General features: G+C 39.3%; 1 protein-coding gene across 3 annotated transcripts in view; it reads left to right on the forward strand.

The window, feature by feature from the left end:
* The window catches only part of CD163 (CD163 molecule), a 36,707-nt gene extending 15,875 nt beyond the window's left edge, over nucleotides 1-20,832 (forward strand). The window contains exons 7-17 of one of the 3 annotated variants that reach the window (XR_009009758.1): nucleotides 2,341-2,655; nucleotides 2,753-3,067; nucleotides 3,440-3,532; nucleotides 3,611-3,925; nucleotides 5,351-5,671; nucleotides 14,298-14,606; nucleotides 14,964-14,999; nucleotides 15,203-15,310; nucleotides 16,556-16,651; nucleotides 17,631-17,766; nucleotides 20,598-20,832. Coding sequence is in view for 2 of the 3 variants with exons in the window: in XM_057557123.1 (XP_057413106.1) it covers nucleotides 2,341-2,655; nucleotides 2,753-3,067; nucleotides 3,440-3,532; nucleotides 3,611-3,925; nucleotides 5,351-5,671; nucleotides 14,298-14,606; nucleotides 14,964-14,999; nucleotides 15,203-15,310; nucleotides 16,556-16,651; nucleotides 17,714-17,727; nucleotides 20,598-20,609 (1,934 nt within the window). In the remaining variant the exon portion in view is untranslated. The remainder of the gene's footprint in view (nucleotides 1-2,340; nucleotides 2,656-2,752; nucleotides 3,068-3,439; nucleotides 3,533-3,610; nucleotides 3,926-5,350; nucleotides 5,672-14,297; nucleotides 14,607-14,963; nucleotides 15,000-15,202; nucleotides 15,311-16,555; nucleotides 16,652-17,630; nucleotides 17,767-20,597) is intronic. The other 2 variants (XM_057557124.1, XM_057557123.1) reach the window with 2 other exon arrangements.
* Nucleotides 20,833-24,309: the final 3,477 nt, after the last annotated feature.

Raw genomic sequence — 24,309 nt, forward strand, 5'->3', positions numbered from 1 at the left:
TCTTTTTATCAAACGCAGTTCAGATTTAATAGAGTTGATGACTCCTTCATTTGTTAGTTTTGTATCTAAAATATGTATCTAGTTTTGGACTCAAATTATTATTTGAACATGTGTATCTTCTACTAAATTATGTGTTCTTGAAGGAGAGAGCAATTAATGAGAAACTGAGCAGCCTTGAAAAGAAGTAACTTTTTCCCAGGTGTACATAAGGTTGGGAAATACATAATAAGTCGAGAAAAAAGTTTCTGCAGAGGTACAGAAGCTTGAGAAAGCATATTTAGGCTGAGGTATCAGGTATGATTGGTAGAGTAATAGTTGTTAAGGCTTTTCAGGTGACATCATAGAGTATTTTCAAGTATGCTAAGAAAACAGTGCTTATTATCCCCCCTTAATTTGAATAGCTGGGTGATATTGGGGAAGCTGCCAAAGCTCTCTGTGCTGCAATTTCCTCAAAAGAAAAAAATGGTGATAATAATAATATCTACTCCCTCATGGGAATTACACAGCAAGTGATCAATACATGTTAGCTACTGTGGTTATGATTATTATTATTAGTATTAGAATTATCTATCCTCACTGATAGACTGAACTCTGTGCCCATCCAAATGCCTAAAATATTGTAGGTGCTTAATAATATTTGTTAAAAAGATAAATTATTATATAAGTAGTAAAGAAACACTGACTTACCTTGAAGACAAAGAAATTATGTGAAAATATTTGAACTTTAATAATACACTCATGGCCATGGTGTAGATTTATTGGAAAGAGGATTTAGAAGCTAGGAGACCACTTAGGAAGCTATTGCAAAAGTCTACATAACAGGGCTTCCCTGGTGGCACAGTGCTTAAGAATCCGCCTGCCAATGCAGGAGACACGGGTTCGATCCCTGGTCGGGGAACTAAGATCCCACATGCCGCAGGGCAACTATGCCCGCGCGCCACAACTACTGAGCCTGCGCTCTAGAGCCCATGAGCCACAACTACTGAAGACCGTGTACCTAGAGCCCGTGCTCTGCAACAAGAGAAGCCACTGCAATGTGAAGCCCACGCACCGCAACGAAGAGCAGCCCCCGCTCGCCGCAACTAGAGAAAAGCCCGCGTGCAGCAACAAAGACCCAACGCAGCCAAAAATAAATAAATTAAATAAATAAATAAAAAGTCTACATGACATATGATGACAAATTACATCAAAGTAACGATAAATATGGAGGAAAAATATGCTGGAGGACTGACACATGCTGGTGGCTTCTACGTGTGCAGTGTATTGTAGGGGATCAAGATTCTAGGCTCTCTAGTATACTGCCTGGCTTCAAATCCTGGCCCTTCACTAATTTGCTGTGCGACCTTAGCAAATTACTACAGTTTTCTATGTTTCAATTTCCTTGTCTGTAAAACTGGAATGTTATTAATAGTTATACCCTAAGGCAATTGTAAGGATGAAATAAAGCTTGTTAAATACTTACTAAAATGCCATATATATATATATATATATATATATATATATATACACACACAAAATAAGTGTTCACTTTAATATTCACTACTATCATTATTACCATTATTTATGGGGAGTTAAAAAGGGGGTTCAATTTCAGGTGATTCTAATTTGGTCCTGGATACCATTAATTGAGTAAGGAATACTGTGGGCTTGTCAGTACATAATTCATTCAATTTTGAACACCTTAAGTTCCAGATGTCCAAGTAGATCTGCTTATAAATATAAATTTAAAGAGAAATGTGTAGATGAAAACATATTTATTGGCAGTTGAGAGAAGATGTCCATTGAGAAGATGAGAAAGGAGGATAGAACTTTGGTTGGGGGACACGTGAAAGGTTCTGATAAAGCCCTGTCAGGCAGGAAGGAGGAGAAAACAGGAGAAAAGGAGCATCTCCCGTCAAGTGTGACAGGGAAGAAGAGGTCTGCTGTTCATTTTGGAAACAGGAAGTATTGATATATTAAAAATCCTTACCTAGAACCATTTGCAATGGTTGGGGCAGACCCCTTGGGTGAAGGACTGTATATAGGGCTAAAAAGTAGAGAGAATGGACACCCATTATCTGTGGTCTCCAATGTGATGTATAATATAGGCAAAATACTAAAAGGAAAGAGTAATCATGCTCCAGGAATTACAGGTTCCAGGAGGCAAAGTTCCAGAATTGTCTCTGATGAAGTGGTCTAATGAAGGATGGGGAGGTCTGGAATTTGCCAAGCCGAACTCTAGGCAGAAAAGCCAAGAGGAAAGAATAGCTTCCCTTTCTCACTTTTCACTCCCTGCCTCACTCTCATCATGAAGGAAAATCTTGGAATCATGTTCTCTCTCACTGAAATATTATTTTTCAGCCCACAGGGAACCCAAACTAGTCGGAGGGGACATTCCCTGCTCTGGTCGTGTTGAAGTGAAACATGGCGACACCTGGGGCACCGTCTGTGATTCTGACTTCTCTCTGGAAGCGGCCAGTGTGCTATGCAGGGAATTACAATGCGGCACAGTCGTCTCTATCCTGGGGGGAGCTCACTTTGGAGAAGGAAACGGACAGATCTGGGCTGAAGAATTCCAGTGTGAGGGGCACGAGTCCCATCTTTCACTCTGCCCAGTAGCACCCCGCCCAGACGGGACTTGTAGTCACAGCAGGGATGTTGGAGTAGTCTGCTCAAGTGAGACCCAGAGCACATGTTCAATTTGTTCCCATATTGTGAAGAGGGTAGGGTTAGGTAGTCACAGACATCTTTTTAAAGCCCTGTCTCCTTTCAGGATACACAGAAGTTCGCTTGGTTAATGGCCAGTCCCCATGTGAAGGAAGAGTGGAGCTCAAGATTCTTGGGACCTGGGGATCTCTCTGCAACTCTCACTGGGACATGGAAGATGCTCACGTTTTTTGCCAGCAGCTTAAATGTGGAGTTGCCCTTTCTGCCCCAAGAGGAGCACCTTTTGGGAAAGGAAGTGGGCAGGTCTGGAGGCACATGTTTCACTGCACTGGGACTGAGCGGCACATGGGAGATTGTCCCATGACTGCTCTGGGTGCATCGCTATGTCCTTTGGGGCAAGTGGCCTCTGTAATCTGCTCAGGTAAGAGAAAAAGGGCAGCCAACGATGAGCCTCTCCCATGGTGGTGTGCCTTAAGAGAGGGTGTAACTATGGCGAAGAACAGAAGGAAAAGGGAATGATCCATTTTGAGGGATCATGAGAAGTGTGCCAGAATATTAACTTCATTTGTCTTTTTCGAAGGAAAGTAAACTTAATTTTCATGGACCTCATAGTTATTTAGTGCTTACCATGTGCCTTCTCAGAGTACCTGATTCATTCCCAGCCTGGTTGACCCATCCACCTTTCTCTAAAGCTATGTTTGTCCTAGCTCACCTATTTAACACTCCAGCTGACCTCCTTTCCTCACCCCAACTTTTTGTATCTCTTGTGACTGATGACGTTCGGTGTTTGCAGGAAACCAGAGTCAGACGCTACCCCCGTGCAATTCATCATCCTCGGACCCAACAAGCTCTATTTTTTCAGAAGAAAGTGGTGTTCCCTGCATAGGTAAGAATCAGTGACCAGTCTATGAAAATGATCTCAAAATCCTTAGAAATGCATTTATATTTTATTTTCTCTTTGCAGGGAGTGGTCAGCTTCGCCTGGTAAATGGAGGCGGGCGTTGTGCTGGGAGAATAGAGATCTATCATGAGGGCTCCTGGGGCACCATCTGTGATGACAGCTGGGACCTGAATGATGCCCACGTGGTGTGCAGGCAGCTGGGCTGTGGAGGGGCCATTAATGCCGTTGGCTCTGCTCATTTTGGGGAAGGAACAGGGCCCATCTGGCTGGATGAGGTGAACTGTAATGGAAAAGAATCTCGTATTTGGCAATGCCATTCCCATGGCTGGGGGCGCCACAACTGCAGGCATAAGGAGGATGCAGGAGTTATCTGCTCAGGTAAGTTCTGCATAATTACAATAGATTATAATTATATAAGAAAGGACTGAGGTGGGGCAAAGGGTAGTGAAGGATATTAATCTGAGCAAATTCCCTAAAATACAGGTTCAGAGGGAACACTTGTGAGATTCAGGCTGCCAGAAGTGTGGATTTGATGAATTAGTGCTACCTCCTGTGCAAGGCAGTATAATATCAGAAAGAGAAAAATTCAGAAGTGAGTTTGCATATCATGAAAATGACAGCAAAACTAATCATAAGTTCTTTTATAAACATATGTGGAGCTGGATATTGGGTAAGGATTTAGTGCACCACTTGATGATAGCTGTATTAATAAAGTAGATTAAAAAGGACAGCAGAAATACATTTGGTGCTACATTCTGCAGAGAAAAAGATAATCACCATGCCCAAGTAATTTATTTATTTATTTATTTATTTTTATATTTATTTTTGGCTGTGTTGGGTCTTCGTTTCTGTGCGAGGGCTTTCTCTAGTTGTGGCAAGCGGGGCCCACTCTTCATCGCGATGCGCAGGCCTCTCACTATCGCGGCCTCTCTTGTTGCGGAGCACAGGCTCCAGACGCGCAGGCTCAGTAGTTGTGGCTCACGGGCCCAGTTGCTCCGCAGCATGTGGGATCTTTCCGGACCAGGGCTCGAACCCGTGTCCCCTGCATTGGCAGGCAGATTCTCAACCACTGCGCCACCAGGGAAGCCCCCAAGTAATTTTTAATGACAGATAAATTACCATAACAGGACACTGCTCTTGTTTTGTATACATGGTAAGATTTTAGAAAGCATTGTGAAGTACAGAAATGTACTCAGTTGTAATGTGTTGGAAAAAAGAATGCTATGACTTAGGGAAGTGAAAAATTCTGTATGCCAGAAGAGATTTTGCTATCACTCACATTCAGTGACGTAAATCTGGTAGAGGACATACACAACAAAACTGTGAAGTGTCAGAAAGGGAAATATTTCATTTTAAGGAAATGTATATAAAACATTGGTTTTAGTGTCTGAGTATCTCAATAAATTTTAACTATCAAGGACAACTGCCAAAAAATGAACAGAATAGGGTTAGAAAGCTAAAATTACAGTAATTCAGGGAGAAAAAAATCCAAACTATGTAATTCATAAAAGGCTCTGGGCCTTTGATTAAGATTTAGAAGTCAACTTAGAATCACTGTTGGCATTTTAAAGAGGTCTCTAATTACAAAATCCAAGACTAGAAAACCAGAAATATTTATAGAACAAATACTGTATTTTAACAAAATCTACCAAATCATCCAGAAGTTTCTGAAGAATTACTAGTAATGAAATCCCTAGTGTATCGTACCTATTTTTAAATCCATTCTCACATCAGAGTAAAGGGAGAGAGTCCTCTGAATCTTCAGAAAAGATTTAAAACTGCTAACTCTCTATTTCACCCCAGAGTTCATGTCTCTGAGACTCATCAGTGAAACCAGCAGAGAGACCTGTGCAGGACACCTGGAAGTTTTTTACAATGGAGCTTGGGGCAGCGTTGGCAAGAGTAACATGTCTGCAGCCACGGTGGGAGTGGTATGCAGGCAGCTGGGCTGTGCGGACAGAGGGAGCATCATCCCTGCATCTTCAGACAAGACGATGTCCAGGCACATGTGGGTGGACAATGTTCAGTGTCCTAAAGGGCCTGACACCTTATGGCAGTGCCCATCATCTCCATGGAAGAAGAGACTGGCCAGCCCCTCGGAGGAGACCTGGATCACGTGTGCCAGTGAGTATCCGTTGGACTATATGAAGCTTCCATTCTGTGGCTCCACTAGCATCTTCTGATCTAAGCAAGAATGAGTAAACTTTGGTTAATCCTTATTCTACCTGGATAATGTAATGGGTTGTATTTAATTTGGCCTATAGGTACTCAGGATCAGTGATCATTTCCCCAAAGACTATCATACTCTGATGGTCTTCTCAAAAGTTTTATTCAGTTGCTATCTCTGTGAACAAATGAGAAGAGAATATATAATTCAGCATTTGACTATTGAGTCGCCCCATTTTTCTTTCAAATAGTATCTTGTTACACTTAATATTAAGAGAGAAGCAGTCAGAAAGATCAATCCTGAATTATTTTCCCATTCTACACCTTTTTAAACTGGAAGAAGATTTCTATCTACCTGGCAGTTTGAGAGAATTTAACATCATATATTTACAATGTTAACTTTATCTATTTGACATTTCCTAAGTCACACTAACATTCTTTTTTTAAAAATTTTATTGGGGTATAGTTAATTTACAATGCTGTGTTAGTTTCAGGTGTCACACTAACATTCTTATGTCCAGGATGAAATACACCCAGTTTGCTGGAGGGACATAGGCTTTCATAAAAGATGAATTTTGTAAACATGTAAAATTTAAAATACACATTAAATAAGCAAACTTTTAAAACAGATTTTTTTAATATCATAATCCTTTTTTTTAGACATCTTTATTGGAGTATAATTGCTTTACAATGGTGTGTTGGTTTCTGCTTTATAACAAAGTGAATCAGCTATCCATATACATATATCCCCATATCTCCTCCCTCTTGCGTCTCCCTCCCGTCCTCCCTATCCCACTCCTCTAGGTGGACACAAAGCACCAAGCTGATCTCCCTGTGCTATGCAGCTGCTTCCCACTAGCTAACTATTTTACATTTGGTAGTGTATATATGTCCATGACACTCTCTCACTTCATCCCAGCATACCCTTCCCCCTCCCTGTGTCCTAAAGTCCATTCTCTACGTCTGTGTCTTTATTCCTGTCCTGCCCCTAGGTTCTTCAGAACCATTTTATTTTTTTATTCCACATATATGTGTTAGCATATGGTATTTGTTTTTCTCTTTCTGACTTACTTCACTCTGTAGGACAGACTCTAGGTCCATCCACCTCACTACAAATAGTTCAATTTCGTTTCTTTTTATGGCTGAGTAAAATTTCATTGTATATATGTGCCACATCTTCTTTATCCATTCATCCGATGATGGACACTTAGGTTGCGTCCATGTCCTGGCTATTGTAAATAGAGCTGCAATGAACATTGTGGTACATGACTCTTTTTGAATTATGGTTTTCTCAGGGTATATGCCAAGTAGTGAGATTGCTGGGTCATATGGAAGTTCTATTTTTAGTTTTTAAGGAACCTCCATACTGTTCTCCATAGTGGCTGTATCAATTTACATTCCCACCAACAGTGCAAGAGGGTTCCCTTTTCTCCACACCCTCTCCAGCATTTATTGTGTCTAGATTTTTTTTTAAATATTTTATTTATTTATTTATTTATTTCTGGCTGTGTTGGGTCTTCGTTTCTGTGCGAGGGCTTTCTCCAGTTGCGGCAAGTGGGGGCCATTCTTCATCGCAGTGCGCGGGCCTCTCACTATGCGGGCCTCTCACTATCGCGGCCTCTCTTGTTGCGGAGCACAGGCTCCAGACGCGCAGGCTCAGTAATTGTGGCTCACGGGCCCAGTCGCTCCGCGGCATGTGGGATCCTCCCAGACCAGGGCTCGAACCCGTGTCCCCTGCATTGGCAGGCAGATTCTCAACCACTGCGCCACCAGGGAAGCCCGTGTCTAGATTTTTTGATGATGGCCATTCTAACTGGTGTGAGGTGATACCTCGTTGTAGTTTTGATTTGCATTTCTCTAATGATTAATGATGTTGAGCATTCTTTCATGTGTTTGTTGGCCATCTGTATATCTACTTTGCAGAAATGTCTATTTAGGTCTTCCGCCCATTTTTAGATTGGGTTGTTTGTTTTTTTGTTATTGAGCTGCATGAGCTGCTTGTAAATTTTGGAGACTAATCCTTTGTCAGTTGCTTCATTTGCAAATATTTTCTCCCATTCTGACGGTTGTCTTTTCATCTTGTTTATGTTTTCCTTTGCTGTGCAAAAGCTTTTAAGTTTCATTAGGTCTCATTTGTTTATCTTTATTTTTATTTTCATTTCTCTAGGAAGCGGGTCAAAAAGGATTTTGCTGTGATTTATGTCATAGAGTGTTCTGCCTATGTTTTCCTCTAAGAGTTTTATAGTGTCTGGCCTTACGTTTAGGTCTTTAATCCATTTTGAGTTTATTTTTGTGTATGGTGCTAAGGAATGTTCTAATTTCATTCTTTTACATGTAGCTGTCCAGTTTTCCCAGCACCACTTATTGAAGATGCTGTCTTTTCTCCATTGTATATTCTTGCCTCCTTTATCAAAAATAAGGTGACCATATGTGCGTGGGTTTATCTCTGGGCTTTCTATCCTGTTCCATTGATCTATATTTCTGTTTTTGTGCCAGTACCATAGTGTCTTGATTACTGTAGCTTTGTAGTATAGTCTGAAGTCACAGAGCCTGATTCCTCCAGCTCCATATTTCTTTCTCAAGGTTGCTTTGGCTCTTTGGGTCCTTTTGTGTTTTCATACAAATTGTGAAATTTTTTGTTCTAGTTCTGTGAAAAATACCAGTGGTAGTTTGATAGGGATTGAACTGAATCTGTAGATTGCTTTGGGTAGTATAGTCATTTTCACAATGTTGATTCTTCCAATCCATCTATTTGTATCATCTTTAATTTCTTTCATCAGTGTCTTATAGTTTTCTGCATACAGGTCTTTTGTCTCCTTAGGTAGGTTTATTCCTAGGTATTTTATTTTTTTTGTTGCAGTGGTAAATGGGAGTGTTTCCTTAATTTCACTTTCAGATTTTTCAACATTAGTGTATAGGAATACAAGAGATTTCTGTGCATTAATATTGTATCCTTCTACTTTTCCAAATTCATTGATTAGCTCTAGTAGTTTTCTGGTAGCATGTTTAGGACTCTCTATGTATAGTATCATGTCATCTGTGAACAGTGACATCTTTACTTCTTCTTTTCCAATTTGGATTCCTTTTATTTCTTTTTCTTCTCTGATTGCTGTGAATAAAATTTCCAAAACTATGTTGAATAATAGTGGTGACAGTGGACAACCTTGTCTTGTTCCTGATCGTAGTGGAAATGGTTTCAGTTTTTCACCATTGAGAACGATGTTGGCTGTGGGTTTGTCATATATGACCTTTATTATGTTGAGGTAAGTTCCCTCTTTGCCTACATTCTGGAGGCTTTTTATCATAAATGGGTGTTGAATTTTGTCAAAAGCTTTTTCTGCATCTATTGAGATTACCATATGGTTTTTATCCTTCAGTTTGTTAATATGGTGTATCACGTTGATTGGTTGCATATAGTGAAGAATTCTTGCATTCCTTGGATAAACCCCCTTGATCATCGTTTATGATCCCTTTAATGTGCTGTTGGATTCTGTTTGCTAGTATTTTGTTGAGGATTTTTGCATCTATGTTCATCAGTGATATTGGCCTATAGTTTTCTTTCTTTGTGACATCTTTGTCTGGTTTTGATATCAGGGTGATGGTGGCCTCGTAGAATAAGTTTGGGAGTGTTCCTCCATCTGCTATATTTTGGAAGAGTTTGAGAAAGACAGGTGTTAGCTCTTCTCTAAATGTTTGATAGAATTTCCTGTGAAGCCTGGTCTTTTGTTTGTTGGAACATTTTTAATCACAGTCTCAATTTCAGTGCTTGTGATTGGTCTGTTTATATTTTCTATTTCTTCCTGGTTCTGTCTTGGAAGATTGTGCTTTTCTAAGAATTTGTCCATTTCTTCCAGGTTGTCCATTTTATTGGCATATAGGTGCTTGTAGTAATCTCTCATGATCCTTTGTATCTGCAGTGTCAGTTGTTACTTCTCCTTTTTCATTTCTAATTCTATTGATTTGAGTCTTCTCCCTTTTTTTCTTGATGAGTCTGGCTAATGGTTTATCAATTTTATTTATCTTCTCAAAGAACCAGCTTTTAGGTTTACTGATCTTTGCTATTGTTTCCTTCATTTCTTTTTCATTTATTTCTGCTCTGATATTTATGATTTCTTTCCTTCTGCTAACTTTGGGGTTTTTTTTTTTCTTCTTTCTCTAATTGCTTTAAGTGTAAGGTTAAGTCGTTTATTTGAGATGTTTCTTGTTTCTTGAGGTATCATTGTATTGCTATAAACTTCCCTGGTAGAACTGCTTTGCTGCATCCCATAGGTTTTCGGTTGTCATGTTTTCATCATTATTTGTTTCCAGGTACCTTTTTAATTTCCTCTTTGATTTCTTCAGTGATCTCTTGGTTATCTAGTAATGTACTGTTTAGCCTCCATGTGTTTGTATTTTTTACAGATTTTTTCCTGTAATTGATATCTAGTCTCATAGCGTTTTGGTCGGAAAAGATACTTGATACGATTTCAATTTTCTTAAATTTACCAGGGCTTGATTTGTGTCCCAAGATATGATCTATCCTGAAGAATGTTCCATGAGCACTTGAGAAGTATGTGTATTCTGTTGTTTTTGGATGGAATGTCCTATCAATATCAATTAAGTCCATCTTGTTTAATGTATCATTTAAAGCTTGTGTTTCCTTATTTATTTTCATTTTGGGTGATCTGTCCATTGGTGAAAGTGGGGGTGTTAAAGTCCCCTACTATTATTGTGTTACTGTCATTTTCCCCTTTTATAGCTGTTAGCATTTGCCTTATGTATTGAGGTACTCCTATGTTGGGTGCATAAATATTTACAATTGTTATATCTTCTTCTTGGATTGATCCCTTGATCATTATATAGTGTCCTTCCTTGTCTCCTGTAATAGTCTTTATTTTAAAGTCTATTTTGTCTGATATGAGAATTTACTCCAGCTTTCTTTGATTTCCATTTGCATGGAATATCTTTTTCCATCCCCTCACTTTCAGTCTGTATGTGTCTCTAGGTCTGAAGTGGGTCTCTTGTAGACAACATATATATGGGTCTTGCTTTTGTATCCATTCAGCCAGTCTGTGTCTTTTGGTGGGAGCATTTAATCCATTTACATTTAAGATAGTTATCAATATGTATGTTCCTATTACCATTTTCTTAATTGATTTGGGTTTGGTATTGCAGGTCTTTTCCTTCTCTTGTGTTTCCTGCCTAGAGAAGTTTCTTTAGCATTTGTTCTAAAGCTGGTTTGGTGGTGTTGAATTCTCTTAGCTTTTGCTTGTCTGTAAAGGTTTTAATTTCTCCATCAACTCTGAATAAGATCCTTGCTGGGTAGGGTAATCTCGGTTGTAGGTTTTTCCTTTTCATCATTTTAAATATATCCTGCCATTCCCTTCTGGCTTGCAGAGTTTCTGCTGAAAGATTAGCTGTTAACCTTATGGGGGTTCCTTTGTATGTTATTTGTTGTTTTTCCCTTGCTGCTTTTAATATTTTTTCTTTGTATTTAATTTTTTATAGTTTGATTAATATGAGTCTTGTCATGTTTCTCCTTGGATTTACCTTGTATGGGATTCTCTGTGCTTCCTGGACTTGATTGATTGTTTCCTTTCCCATATTAGGGAAGTTTTCAACTATAGTCTCTTCGAATATTTTCTCTTCTTTCTCTGGGACGCCTATAATTCAAATGTTGGTGCGTTTAATGTTGTCCCTGAGGTCTCTGAGACTGTCCTCAATTCTTTTCATTCTTTTTTCCTTATTCTGCTCTGTGGTAGTTAATTTCCACTATTTTATCTTCCAGGTCACTTCTCTGTTCTTCTGCCTCAGTTATTCTGCTATTGATTCCTTCTAGAGAATTTTTAGTTTCATTTATTGTGTTTTTCATCATTGTTTATTTGTCTTTAGTTCTTCTATGTCCTTGTTAAACGTTTCTTGTATTTTCTCCATTCTATTGCCAAGATTTTGGGCCATCTTTACTATCATTACTCTGAATTCTTTATAGGTAGACTACCTATTTCCTCTTCATTTGTTTGGTCTGGTGGGTTTTTACCTCGCTCCTTCATCTGCTGTGTATTTCTCTGTCTTCTCCTTTTGCTTAACTTGCTGTGTTTTGGGTCTCCTTTTTGCAGGCTGCAGGCTCGTAGTTCCCGTTTTTTGTGGTGTCTGCCCCCAGTGGGTAAGGTTGGTTCAGTGGATTGTGTCGGCTTCCTGGTGGAGTGTACTGGTGCCTGTGTTCTGGTGGATGAGGCTGGATCTTGTCTTTCTGGTGGGCAGGACCACGTCCAGTGGTGTGTTTCAGGGTATCTGTGATCTTATTCTGATTTTAGGCAGCCTCTCTGCTAATGGGTGGGGTTGTGTTCCTGTCTTGCTAGTTGTTTGGCCTAGGGTGTCCAGCACTGTAGCTTGCTGGTCGTTGAGCGGAGCTGGGTCTTAGTGTTGAGATGGAGATCTCTGGGAGAGCTTTCATTGTTTGATATTACGTGGAGCCAGGAGACCTCTGGCGGACCATGTCCTGAACTCAGCTCTCCCACCTCATAGGCACAGGCCTGACTCCCGGCTGGAGCACCAAGAGCCTGTCCTCCACATGGCTCAGAAGAAAAGGGAGAAAAAGAAGAAAGAAAGAAAAAAATAATAAAATAAATTAAAGTTATTAAAATAAATAAAATATTATTAAAAATTTAAAAATTAAAAAGTCATGAAAGAAAGAAAGAAGAGAGCAACCAAACCAATAAAAAATCCGCCACTGATAACAAGTGCTAAAAACTATACTAAAAACAAACAAATAAAAAAGACGGAAAGCAGAACCCTAGGACAAATGGTAAAAGTAAAGCTATACAGATAAAATCACACAAAGAAGCATACACATACACACTCACAAAAAGGAAAAAGGAAAAAAAAATGTATATCTGTAAATTAAAAAAAAGGAATAGAGCAACCAAATCAATAAACAAATCTACCAATGATAATAAACTCTAAATAGTAAACTAAGGTAAACATAAAACCAGAAACAAATTAGATGCAGAAAGCAAACCCCAAATCTACAGTTGCTCTCAAAGTCCACTGCCTCTATTTTGGGATGATTCCTTGTCTATTCAGGTATTCCACAGATGCAGGTACATCAAGTTGATTGTGGAGTTTTAATCCACTGCTCCTGAGGCTGCTGGGAGAAATTTCCCTTTCTCTTCTTTGTTTGCACAGCTCCTGGGGTTCAGCTTTGGATTTGGATCCGCCTCTGCGTGTAGGTCACCTGAAGGTGTCTGTTCTTTGTTCAGACAGGACAGGGTTAAAGTAGCAGCTGATTCAGGGGCTCTGGCTCACTCAGGCCGGGGGGAGAGAGGGGTACGGAATGCGGGGTGAGCCTATGGCAGCAGAGGCCAGCGTGATGTTGCACCAGCCTGAGGCGCGCCGTGCGTTCTCCTGGGGAAGTTGTCCCTGGATCATGGGGCCCTGGCAGTGGCGGGCTGCACAGGCTCCCAGGAGGGGAGGTGCAGATAGTGACCTGTTCTTGCACACAGGCTTCTTGGTGGCTGCAGCAGCAGCCTTAGCATCTCATGCCTGTCTCTGGGGTCCACGCTGATAGCCGCGGCTCACGCCCATCTCTGGAGCTTGTTTAGGCGGTGCTCTGAATCCCTTCTCCTCACACACCCTGAAACAATGGTCTCTTGCCTCTCTGGTAGGTCCAGACTTTTTCCCGGACTCCCTCCCGGCTAGCCGTGGCGCACTAGCCCCTTCAGGCTGTGTTCACGCTGCCAACCCCAGTCCTCTCCCTGGGGTCTGACCTCCGAAGCCCAAGCTTCAGCTCCCAGCCCCCGCCCGCCCCGGTGGGTGAGCAGACAAGCCTCTCGGGCTGGTGAGTGCTGGTCGGCACCGATCCTCTGTGCAGGAATCTCTCTGCTTTGCCCTCCGCACCCCTGTGGCTGCGCTCTCCTCCGTGGCTCCGAAGCTTCCCCTGCCCACCCCCCATCTCCACCAGTGAAGGGGCTTCCTAGTGTGTGGAAATTTTCCTCCTTCACAGCTCCCTCCCAGAGGTGCAGGTCCCATCCCTATTCTTTTGTCTCTGTTTTTTCTTTTTTCTTTTGCCCTACCCAGGTATGTGGGGAGTTTCTTGCCTTTTGGGAAGTCTGAGGTCTTCTGCCTGCATTCGATAGGTGTTCTGTAGGAGTAGTTCCACGTGTAGATGTATTTCTGATGTATTTGTGGGGAAGAAGGTGATCTCCACGTCTTACTCCTCTGCCATCTTGAAGGTCTCTCCTTTATTGGAGTATAATTGCTTTACAATGGTGTGTTAGTTTCTGCTTTATAACAAAGTGAATCAGCTATACATATACATATATCTCCATATCCTCTCCCTCTTACGTCTCCCTCCCACCCTCCTTATCCCACCCCTCTAGGTGGTCACAAAGCACCAAGCTGATCTCCCTGTGCTATGCAGCTGCTTCCCACTAGCTATCTATTTTACATTTGGTAGTGTATATATGTCCATGCCACTCTCTTACTTCATCCCAGCTTACTAAAACAGAGATTTTTAAAAGAGTTTCACATCTCTCTTTTCCCCTGTGACCTCCTGGGAGTTTTATCTTCTCAGAAATGATCTAGGTGTCTCTCTCTGGCTTTTCAGACAAAATACGACTTCAGGAAGGAACCACTAATTGTTCTGGACGTGTGGAGGTCTGGCACGGAGGTTCCTGGGGCACAGTGTGTGATGACTCCTGGGACCTTGACGATGCTCAGGTGGTGTGTCGACAGCTGGGCTGTGGCTTAGCTTTGGAGGCAGGAAAAGAGGCGGCGTTTGGCCAGGGGACGGGGCCCATATGGCTCAATGAAGTGAAGTGCAAGGGGAATGAGTCCTCCCTGTGGGACTGTCCTGCCCTGTCCTGGGGCCACAGTGACTGTGGGCACAAGGAGGACGCTTCTGTGAAGTGCTCAGGTGAGTGCAGGGAGTCTGGACTGAGCTTGGGATCTCTGGCAACAAAGAGAGGGTGGACGGTGAACTGCATTATGGAAGGTCTGGAAGTACCAACCCAGGGATCTAGTGGAGAAAGAATCATGATGTTTCAGTCTCAAGAATGATGAAAACATGTGTTGTTATACATTGGCCTTCGCCGAGGACAAGCACATAACTTACAAGTATCCGTGTGCAGAAAGAAGAAAAACTAGGGGCCTCTAGTTTTGGGTGGGAAGGAGTAATTTTCTTGGTTGAGAGGCTAAAGCCTCAGACAGGAAACAGACATAGTGGTTCCATGTATTACTCCCAGAACTGAGTCTCTCCTCTTTTCTCCTACAGAAATTGCAAAGAATGAAGGATCACTAAATGCCACAGGTATACAAGGGGTTTATGAGCATGGCACTAATTGTCTGCATTATTTAGAATCCCTCTTATTAAGATACTTTGGGTCAGAAGTTCTGAGGATTTGAAATTTACTTCAGCAATCCTGTATCTGACTTAAGAGAGGGATGGTAACTGGGGACCCAGGTCTTTTATCTAAGACGTTATTACCTCTTGTGATGTTTATCTGTGCTCAGGTCACTCATCCGTTGTTGCACTTGGGATCCTTGGGGTCATTCTGTTCGCCTCTCTCACCGTACTCCTCTTGTGGATTCAGAAGCGAAGGCAGAGACAGCGGCTTACAGGTCTGAACCAAATTATGTTGTCTCTAACGTTTCTATGGGGTAAGAAGTTTCTTGGGATAATAAAACAAAAAAAAAAATTAGATTCAGGTATCAAATGGCCAGAAAGAAGAAACCTAGTAGAGATCTAAGCAGTTTCCCAAAAGAGGGAACAGGAATTCAGAGAAGAAAAGGGGCACTGCTTGTATTGATGATTGCTATACATTATGTACATGTATAATTGGGACATTATAGAATTGATAGTTTAGAATGAGTATGCTTGTATGGTTCAGGGTGACTCCTTTATTGCCCAAACATTTATTTGCTTGTACTATATACTTATTACTAATTTCACTGTTCTGTCAAGAAATGTGCTAAGTTCTAAAGATGGTTCAGACTCGGATAATCAAATGTTTTTGTCTTCGTGGAACTTCCAGTCTAGTGGAAGAGATATATATGTAAACAAATAAATTGCAATGTATTATTATACAGCATTATGAATAAGGAACAAAGGGGCACAGAGAATAAAGTAATTTACTGAAAGGGGAAGGGGATTATTGGAGGCTTCTAGGAGGTTTTGAGACAAATTTTGAAGATAGAGATCAAAGAACTGGGTAAAGTGCATTCCAGGGAAAGAGAAAAAAATGTACAAGTGTAGAGAAGCTTAAAGGATGGAACGTTTATTGTTTTGGGGGGAAGTAAACGTTGAGTTCAAGGAGAGAAGCTCCTGATAAGGCTGAAGAAGAGGGAAGAAACGAGTAATGAAGTTCTGTATTGCCCAGTAAGTTAATAGTCATTAGAGAGTATATAGTGTAGGGGAGCAAAGTAGTCAGGCAGGCTCTTACAAAGTTCTGTTTGGCAATGGGATGTCTGAGGGGTTGAAAGAGAACCACATTACTGACAAGGATAGGATTTTGAAATTGTTGAGATGAAAGATGAAAAGGACTTTATAGTGGGAATGAAAGGGAAAGGATAAATTTTATAAAGATGTTAGACAAATCTCCAGTGAATTACAGAAGACTGCCGGCTGCCTTGGGGGAAGAAACTGGGTTGTTATAAGATGGCAACTGGGGACCCAGTTTAGCCTCACCCTATTACATTTGAGTTTGTGGCATCATGAGGGTAAAGCTTGGTAGTAGAATGGAATGGAAACAAGACAAGGGCATGGGTAATGATTAGCTGTGTTTGCACTGCTGGGAAAAAGCACACATAGGGAGGGAAAGTTTTATTATGGCCCTCTGATCCCTAAACTACGACCTCTGTTGCCAGTTTCCTCGAGAGGAGAGAATTCTGTCCACCAAATTCAATACCGGGAGATGAATTCTTGCCTGAAGGCAGATGATCTGGACCTACAGAATTCCTCAGGTCTGTGAGTTCTTTGAGGGTCTGTAGCCCTGGGGTTCAGACCAGTAGCTGCAGTTGAGGCTGAGGCATTCTACTTTGCATAGTAGTGGAAATAAATCTCAGACATAATAGGAAGTCTGTGATGTACAAAAGGAAGAAAAGCAGGAATGAACTAAAAATTATTCTTAGAGAACATAAAAATTGCAGTCATGAGGAGACCTCTGGCTAAGAGGTCCATGATTATTTCTGACAGAGGAACCATGTGGTAGAATATTATGACTTGGACCTCTTCTTATTAAAACAGAAATTAATCTTCTAAAAGTTAAACTTTTCATATATCTCATAGTTTCTTCCATTCCCACTCCCTGCTACTTTCCTTTCTCTAACTTATATTTATTATATTTTTCTAAAAGTTTAAACTTTCTATATCTTCATCCCATCAGAAGCCATCCCTATTCACAGGACTAGCCTTATTTCCCATTACATAATAATTCTTTCTTTGTCCTCTGACTTCTATTTAGCACCAATTCTACCTCTAGGAAGCGTAACTCTGCTGGGTTGTAAGAAATATTGCAATAGCCACTTACTCTATGAAGGCTCAGTGCCTTCTCAATAGTCCTTACCTTCTGAGAGGGACCTGCCTCACTTCTTCAATCCAAGGGATTTGGTATTTGCCGAAACTAACACAGGGAAATATATATAAAGCGTAGGAAAGACTTTCTGTGCCTCTTAAATCACACTGTTTGTCTTCCTAATTGTGAACATTGTTTTGTTTTTTTTAACATCTTTATTGGAGTACAATTGCTTTACAATGGTGTGTTAGTTTCTGCTGTATAACAAAGTGAATCAGCTATGCATATACATATATCCCCATATCTCCTCCCTCTTGCGTCTCCCTCCCACCCTCCCTATCCCACCCCTCTAGGTGGTCACAAAGAGCTTCTAAGGCACTTGAGGGGAGGTCTGATTTATTTCCCAGTAATTATTTTCTTCTTTTCAGAAAATTCCAATGAGTAAGATGGTTTTAATGATGCTGGACTAATTTCTGTGTCTAAATCTCTTCCTATTTCTGGATGAAAAAAGGAGACCACTCTGAGGTACAATGAAAAGGAAAATGGGAATTATAACTCAGTGAGGTGGGTGAGAAGAATCTATTCATCATTGTTCAAAACAGTTACATTCCTTTTGAGAATTGAGGACACCTCTGGTACTAAAAAGAAAGAAAGAATGTATATACACATATATTTCCATATATATGTTTATGTTTGCATGTATATCCATACTCAGGATATGCAACAACTTTTTATAAATATGACTCTTGTCCATCCCTTAGTTACATATATTTTAAGGAATAGCAATTGTACATCATGTTGCTAAGGAGAAGCTGGGTAAGTAAATATGAATAACTTTTCTAAAGATATTATAGGAGTCATTTCAGAAAAGAGATAAAGACATATCTACAGTGGCATAATGCATGCTAGGGTAAAGATAGTATAAGATACTATAGGAGTATAGAAAGCTTGCCTGAGACAGTTTGGAGAGATTGTGAAGATGTGATGTTCAAGATAAACATCAGATGACTGAAAGATAGACCATTCTAGGGAAAGGACATAGCATGTACAAAATGTGGCATAGAAGAGAATCACACCTTTGGGGAACAGTAAGTTTTTCATTCAAAAATATATTATGTTAAAAAAAATATTGAACATATTTGTGGTGACAAGTGGTGTCCTGAGCACTGAAGATACAGATATAAAAGATGCTATTGACAATGACATGATTGTTTAATGAAAGATCTCACAGTCTTTGTGTGGGAGTGTGGAGAGGCTATATGGAGGGAGGGGAGTGATGAGAATCTAGGCGGGGAAGGCTGGGTAGAGCCCAATGACAAATGGTCTTATCTGTTGTATTTCATGTTCATACTTTATTTTAGGGACTGTTGGGGAGATGGTGGGCTTTGGAAGATAAAGCTGGGGCAAGATATGATCAGATTTGCAATTTATAATTTGCTTTCATGAGGAAAGTGTAACCAAAAAAGTGAATAAGGCAAAAAATTTAAGTTATACATCAAAAATAAAAGATGGTGAAATGAGTTAGTGGGTACATCTTCTATTTTTTTAAATTAATTAATTTATTATTTATTTTTGGTTGCATTGGGTCTTTGTTGCCTGCACGCAGGCTTTCTCTAGCTGTGGTGAGCAGGGTCTATTCTTCATTGCGGTGACCGGGCTTTTCACTGCAGTGTCTTCTCTCGTTGCGGAGCACGGGCTCTAGGTGCACGGGCTTCAGTAGTTGTGGCACACGGGCTCAGTAGTTGTGGCGCACGGGCTTAGTTACTCTGTGGCATGTGGGATCTTCCTGGACCAGGGCTCGAACCCGTGTCCCCTGCATTGGCAGGTGGGTTCTTAACCACTGTGCCACCAGGGAAGCCCCACATTTTCTATTTTTTAAAACGATTTTGAGAGGACTACACATTTGGAAATTATATATGGCAAAAGTATGGGTTTTTTTGTAGGGATATTTTATATGACATATGAGAAATACAGATTGAGACAGAAAAAATTTGGAATTCTTAAAAGTATATAAATGTAAAGTGTAATATCATATTTATATAGACATACACATAGAGCTGTTATAAATTGTATACAGGATAAAGTGGTAATATATGTATACAAAACATACATAGTATTATAATATATATATATATATATATATACATAAAACCAATTGTTAAGACAAAGAGAACATCTAATAAATAATTGGGCAAAGTTATGAAAAACAGTTCACAAAAAATGAATTTTAAATGACTACTAAATATTTTTTAAATGCTCAGGTTCACAGTATGTCTGGGCAATTCAAATTATGATTAACAATGAGATATTGCTTTATATAAATCAGACAAACAAAACTTTAAAACAGCACCAATATTTCTTGCTGGTGGGAATACAGAGAAAAATGTAATTTCAAACATTGCTGTTGGAAATGAGAAGTGTGGTAGCCTTTGGAGAAAGCAATTTGGAAACTTCTATTAATTTTTTTAAAAAATACTTCACGGATCCTTTGATCCAACAATTCTACCCCTAAAAATTTCTTCCATACAGATAAAGCTATTAGTATGTAAGAACAAATATACAAGGGTTCCTTTTTGCAGCCTTGTTAGTACTGCCCAAAAGCTGGAAACATAATGAATGCCAGTCAGTGGGGCTGTGGCTGGAAAAATTATAGTGCAGCCAACTAAAAAAGGAAAAATCATGCACAAAATTTAATAGTATGATTCCAATTTTGTATTCATGTTATTGAATACAATTAAACATAATATTTACATCTATAAAATTATCCTGTGTATACATGGAAAGAAACATTAAAAAATTCTAACAGATTGTAAACTAAGGACTATGAATGACTTTTTAAAAAATTTTTATTGGAGTATAGTTGATTTACAATGTCATGTTAGTTTCTACTGTACAGCAAAGTGAATCAGCTATACATATACATATATCCCCTCTTTTTTGGATTTCCTTCCCATTTAGGTCACCACAGAGCATTGAGTAGTTTTGATTGATAATCTCAAACATATGAATATTATTCTGATGTAATAAATAATGATTAAACTACCTTTTCCTTAAAGAGTAATCACTACTGAACCACTGCTTCAGAATCACATGGGGGTGCTTTTAAAAATGGCATTTCTGCACTGTAGTTCTCTGGAATAGAAATAATTCTTATGCACACTGAAGTTTGAAAACCTTTGCATTTAAGTTTTCTGTTGAGGAAAGTAGTATGATTTTTAATATATGTGAGTGAGCGAGCATGTGTGTGTGTGTGTGTGTCCGTGAGAGAGAGAGAAAGAGAGAGAAAGAGACTGAAGGACAGATGTAATGTAATACATTATATTACATTATAATATAATTCTTCTAGCATGTGCGTATGAAGAGAAAAGTAACATTTTTTCTATGTATGTCTTTAGTTCAGCATTTAAGATACCTTGATGAAGGCCTGGACTATTGAATGAGCAAGAATCTACCTGTATACTGAAGATTACAGTACAGTCCTTTGTCTCCTAGTATTCCAAAGACCACTGATGAATTTCTAAAAATTAAATTGGTGAATGTGACCACTAAAAATTGTATGTAAGACTTTCAAGGGTATTAAAAGGAATACCCTTTTAATAAATAAATAAAAAGGAATATTGCTGATTTGAATTTGTCTTCACTTCTTGTTCTTGATTTTATGAATTTCTGAATGGGCTTTCTGACTATTTTAGGATTATATAAATATGCATTTTTATTTGACAATGTTTTCATTTGCATGTATCTTTTTCTAGTTTGGTTTAAATAATAATTTTCTTCTTATTATCAAATCAAACTTATTTTTCCTATACTTTTTTAATGAAGGGAAAGTTAATGATTTTTGAAGGTTTTATTAATAACGTATGGTTATCTCTACAACGCATAACGCTCTTGGGTTCTTTCATTTCTTTCTGTCACTGTAATTCTGATCACTGACAAAAAATGCACAGCAAAGCCTGCTAAGGGTACAAAGACTCAATGGCTCACTTCCTCGTTTCTTAGGGCAGCATAACTAAAGCTGAAATGAATGCATAAATTATGTCTTTTCTATATAAATATACCTCTTACAGTGAAAGTTTATATTTTACTAAAAATCACTTACCCATGTAACATATTAATATAAGGAAAGGTTAACATTTAAAGAAAGATATATAGTAATTCAAGACTGTTTAGAGTTTATTGACTTGTTAAGTATCCAAGTGTTAGATGCAACTCGATTTCTAATCCTTTCTCAGTATTTGAGTACTGCATGCACCCTTTTCTAGCACTTAGGGCTTCAAAGCAACTATCATGTAGAAACATGACATTTGGCTCATTTCCCTTTTCTTTTGCACCTCTTGTCAATTTCAAAGACAGATCTTCCTCGACTTCCAATGGGGTTACCTCCTGATAAACCCGTGGTAAATTGAAACTATCCTAAATCGAAATGCTTTTAATACTCTTAACCTCCCGAACAAGATAGCTTAGCCTAGCCTACTTTTTTTTTTTTCTCACATCTTTATTGGAGTATAATTGCTTTACAATGGTGTGTTAGCTTCTGCTTTATAACAAAGTGAATCAGCTATACATATACATATATCCCCATATCTCCTCCCAATTGACTCTTTTATTGGTTTTTCCTCCTTCTCTACCCAGATCTCTCTGCTCCCTCACCCCTGCTTCCTGGGATCACCTCCTAAATAAACTACTGACACTAAAGTCCTTGCCTCAGGCTCCACTTTCAAAAGAACCCAATCTAAGACCCTGACCTTGCAGTTCTCTTCTTAAAATTCTTTTTTTTTTAAACATCTTTATTGAAGTATAATTGCTTCACAATAGTGTGTGTTAGTTTCTGCTTTATAACAAAGTGAATCAGCTACACGTATACACACGTTCCCATATCTCCTCCCTCCCGCATCTCCCTCCCTCCCACCCTCCCCATCCCATCCCCCCAGGCGGTCACAAAGCACCAAGCTGATCTCCCTGTGCTATGCGGCTGCTTCCCACTAGCTATCTATTTTACATTTGGTAGTGTATATATGTCCATGCCACTCTCTCACCCTGTCACATCTTACCCCTCCCCCTCCCCATATCCTCAAGTCCATTCTTTAGTAGGTCTGTGTCTTTATTCCCATCTTGCCACTAGGTTCTTCATGACCTTTTTTTTTTCTTTCTTACATTCCATATATATGTGTTAGCATACTGTATTTGTTTTTCTCTTTCTGACTTACTTCACTCTGTATGACAGACTCTAACTCCATCCACCTCATTACAAATACCTCCATTTCATTTCTTTTTATGGCTGAGTAATATTCCATTGTATATATGTGCCACACCTTCTTTATCCATTCATCTGACGATGGACACTTAGGTTGCTTCCATGTCCTGGCTATTATAAATAGAGCTGCAATGAACATGTTGGTACATGACTCTTTTTGAATTATGGTTTTCTCAGGGTATATGCCCAGTAGTGGGATTGCTGGGTCGTATGGTAGTTCTATTTTTAGTTTTTTAAGGAACCTCCATACTGCTCTCCATAGTGGCTGTATCAATTTACATTCCCACCAACAGTGCAAGAATGTTCCCTTTTCTCCACACCCTCTCCAGCATTTATTGTTTCTAGATTTTTTGATGATGGCCATTCTGACCGGTGTGAGATGATACCTCATTGTAGTTTTGATTTGCATTTCTCTAATGATTAATGATGTTGAGCATTCTTTCATGTGTCTGTTGGCCATCTGTATATCTTCTTTGGAGAAATGTCTATTTAGGTCTTCTGCCCATTTTTGGATTGGGTTGTTTGTTTTTTTGTTATTGAGCTGCATGAGCTGCTTGTAAATCTTGGAGATTAATCCTTTGTCAGTTGCTTCATTTGCAAATATTTTCTCCCATTCTGAGGGTTGTCTTTTGGTCTTGTTTATGGTTTCCTTTGCTGTGCAAAAGCTTTTAAGTTTCATTAGGTCCCATTTGTTTATTTGTGTTTTTATTTCCATTTCTCTAGGAGGTGGGTCAAAAAGGATCTTGCTGTGATGTATGTCATAGAGTGTTCTGCCTATGTTTTCCTCTAAGAGTTTGATAGTGTCTGGCTTTACACTTAGGTCTTTAATCCATTTTGAGTTTATTTTTGTGCATGGTGTTAGGGAGTGTTCTAATTTCATACTTTTACATGTACCTGTCCAATTTTTCCAACACCACTTATTGAAGAGGCTGTCTTTTCTCCACTGTATATGCTTGCCTCCTTTATCAAAGATAAGGTGACCATATGTGCGTGGGTTTATCTCTGGGCTTTCTATCCCATTCCATTGATCTATATTTCTGTTTTTGTGCCAGTACCAAACTATCTTGATTACTGTAGCTTTGTAATATAGTCTGAAGTCAGGGAGCCTGATTCCTCCAGCTCCATTTTTCGTTCTCAAGATTGCTTTGGCTATTCGGGGTCTTTTGTGTCTCCATACAAATTGTGAAATTTTTTGTTCTAGTTCTGTGAAAAATGCCAGTGGTAGTTTGATAGGGATTGCATTGAATCTGTAGATTGCTTTGGGTAGTAGAGTCATTTTCACAATGTTGATTCTTCCAATCCAAGAACATGGTATATCTCTCCATCTATTTGTATCATCTTTAATTTCTTTCATCAGTGTCCTATAATTTTCTGCATACAGGTCTTTTGTCTCCTTAGGTAGGTTTATTCCTAGATATTTTATTCTTTTTGTTGCAATGGTAAATGGGAGTGTTTTCTTAATTTCACTTTCAGATTTTTCATCATCAGTATATAGGAATGCAAGAGATTTCTGTGCATTAATTTTGTATCCTGCTACTTTACCAAATTCATTGATTAGCTCTAGTAGTTTTCTGGTGGCAGTTTTAGGATTCTCTATGTATAGTATCATGTCATCTGCAAACAGTGACAGCTTTACTTCTTCTTTTCCAATTTGGATTCCTTTTATTTCTTTTTCTTCTCTGATTGCTGTGGCTAACACTTCCAAAACTATGTTGAATAATTGTGGTGAGAGTGGACAACCTTGTCTTGTTCCTGATCTTAGTGGAAATGGTTTCAGTTTTTCACCATTGAGGACAATGTTGGCTGTGGGTTTGTCATATATGGCCTTTATTATGTTGAGGAAAGTTCCCTCT

This window comes from Balaenoptera acutorostrata, chromosome 11, assembly GCF_949987535.1.
Source record: "Balaenoptera acutorostrata chromosome 11, mBalAcu1.1, whole genome shotgun sequence".
Lineage (NCBI taxonomy): Eukaryota > Metazoa > Chordata > Mammalia > Artiodactyla > Balaenopteridae > Balaenoptera > Balaenoptera acutorostrata.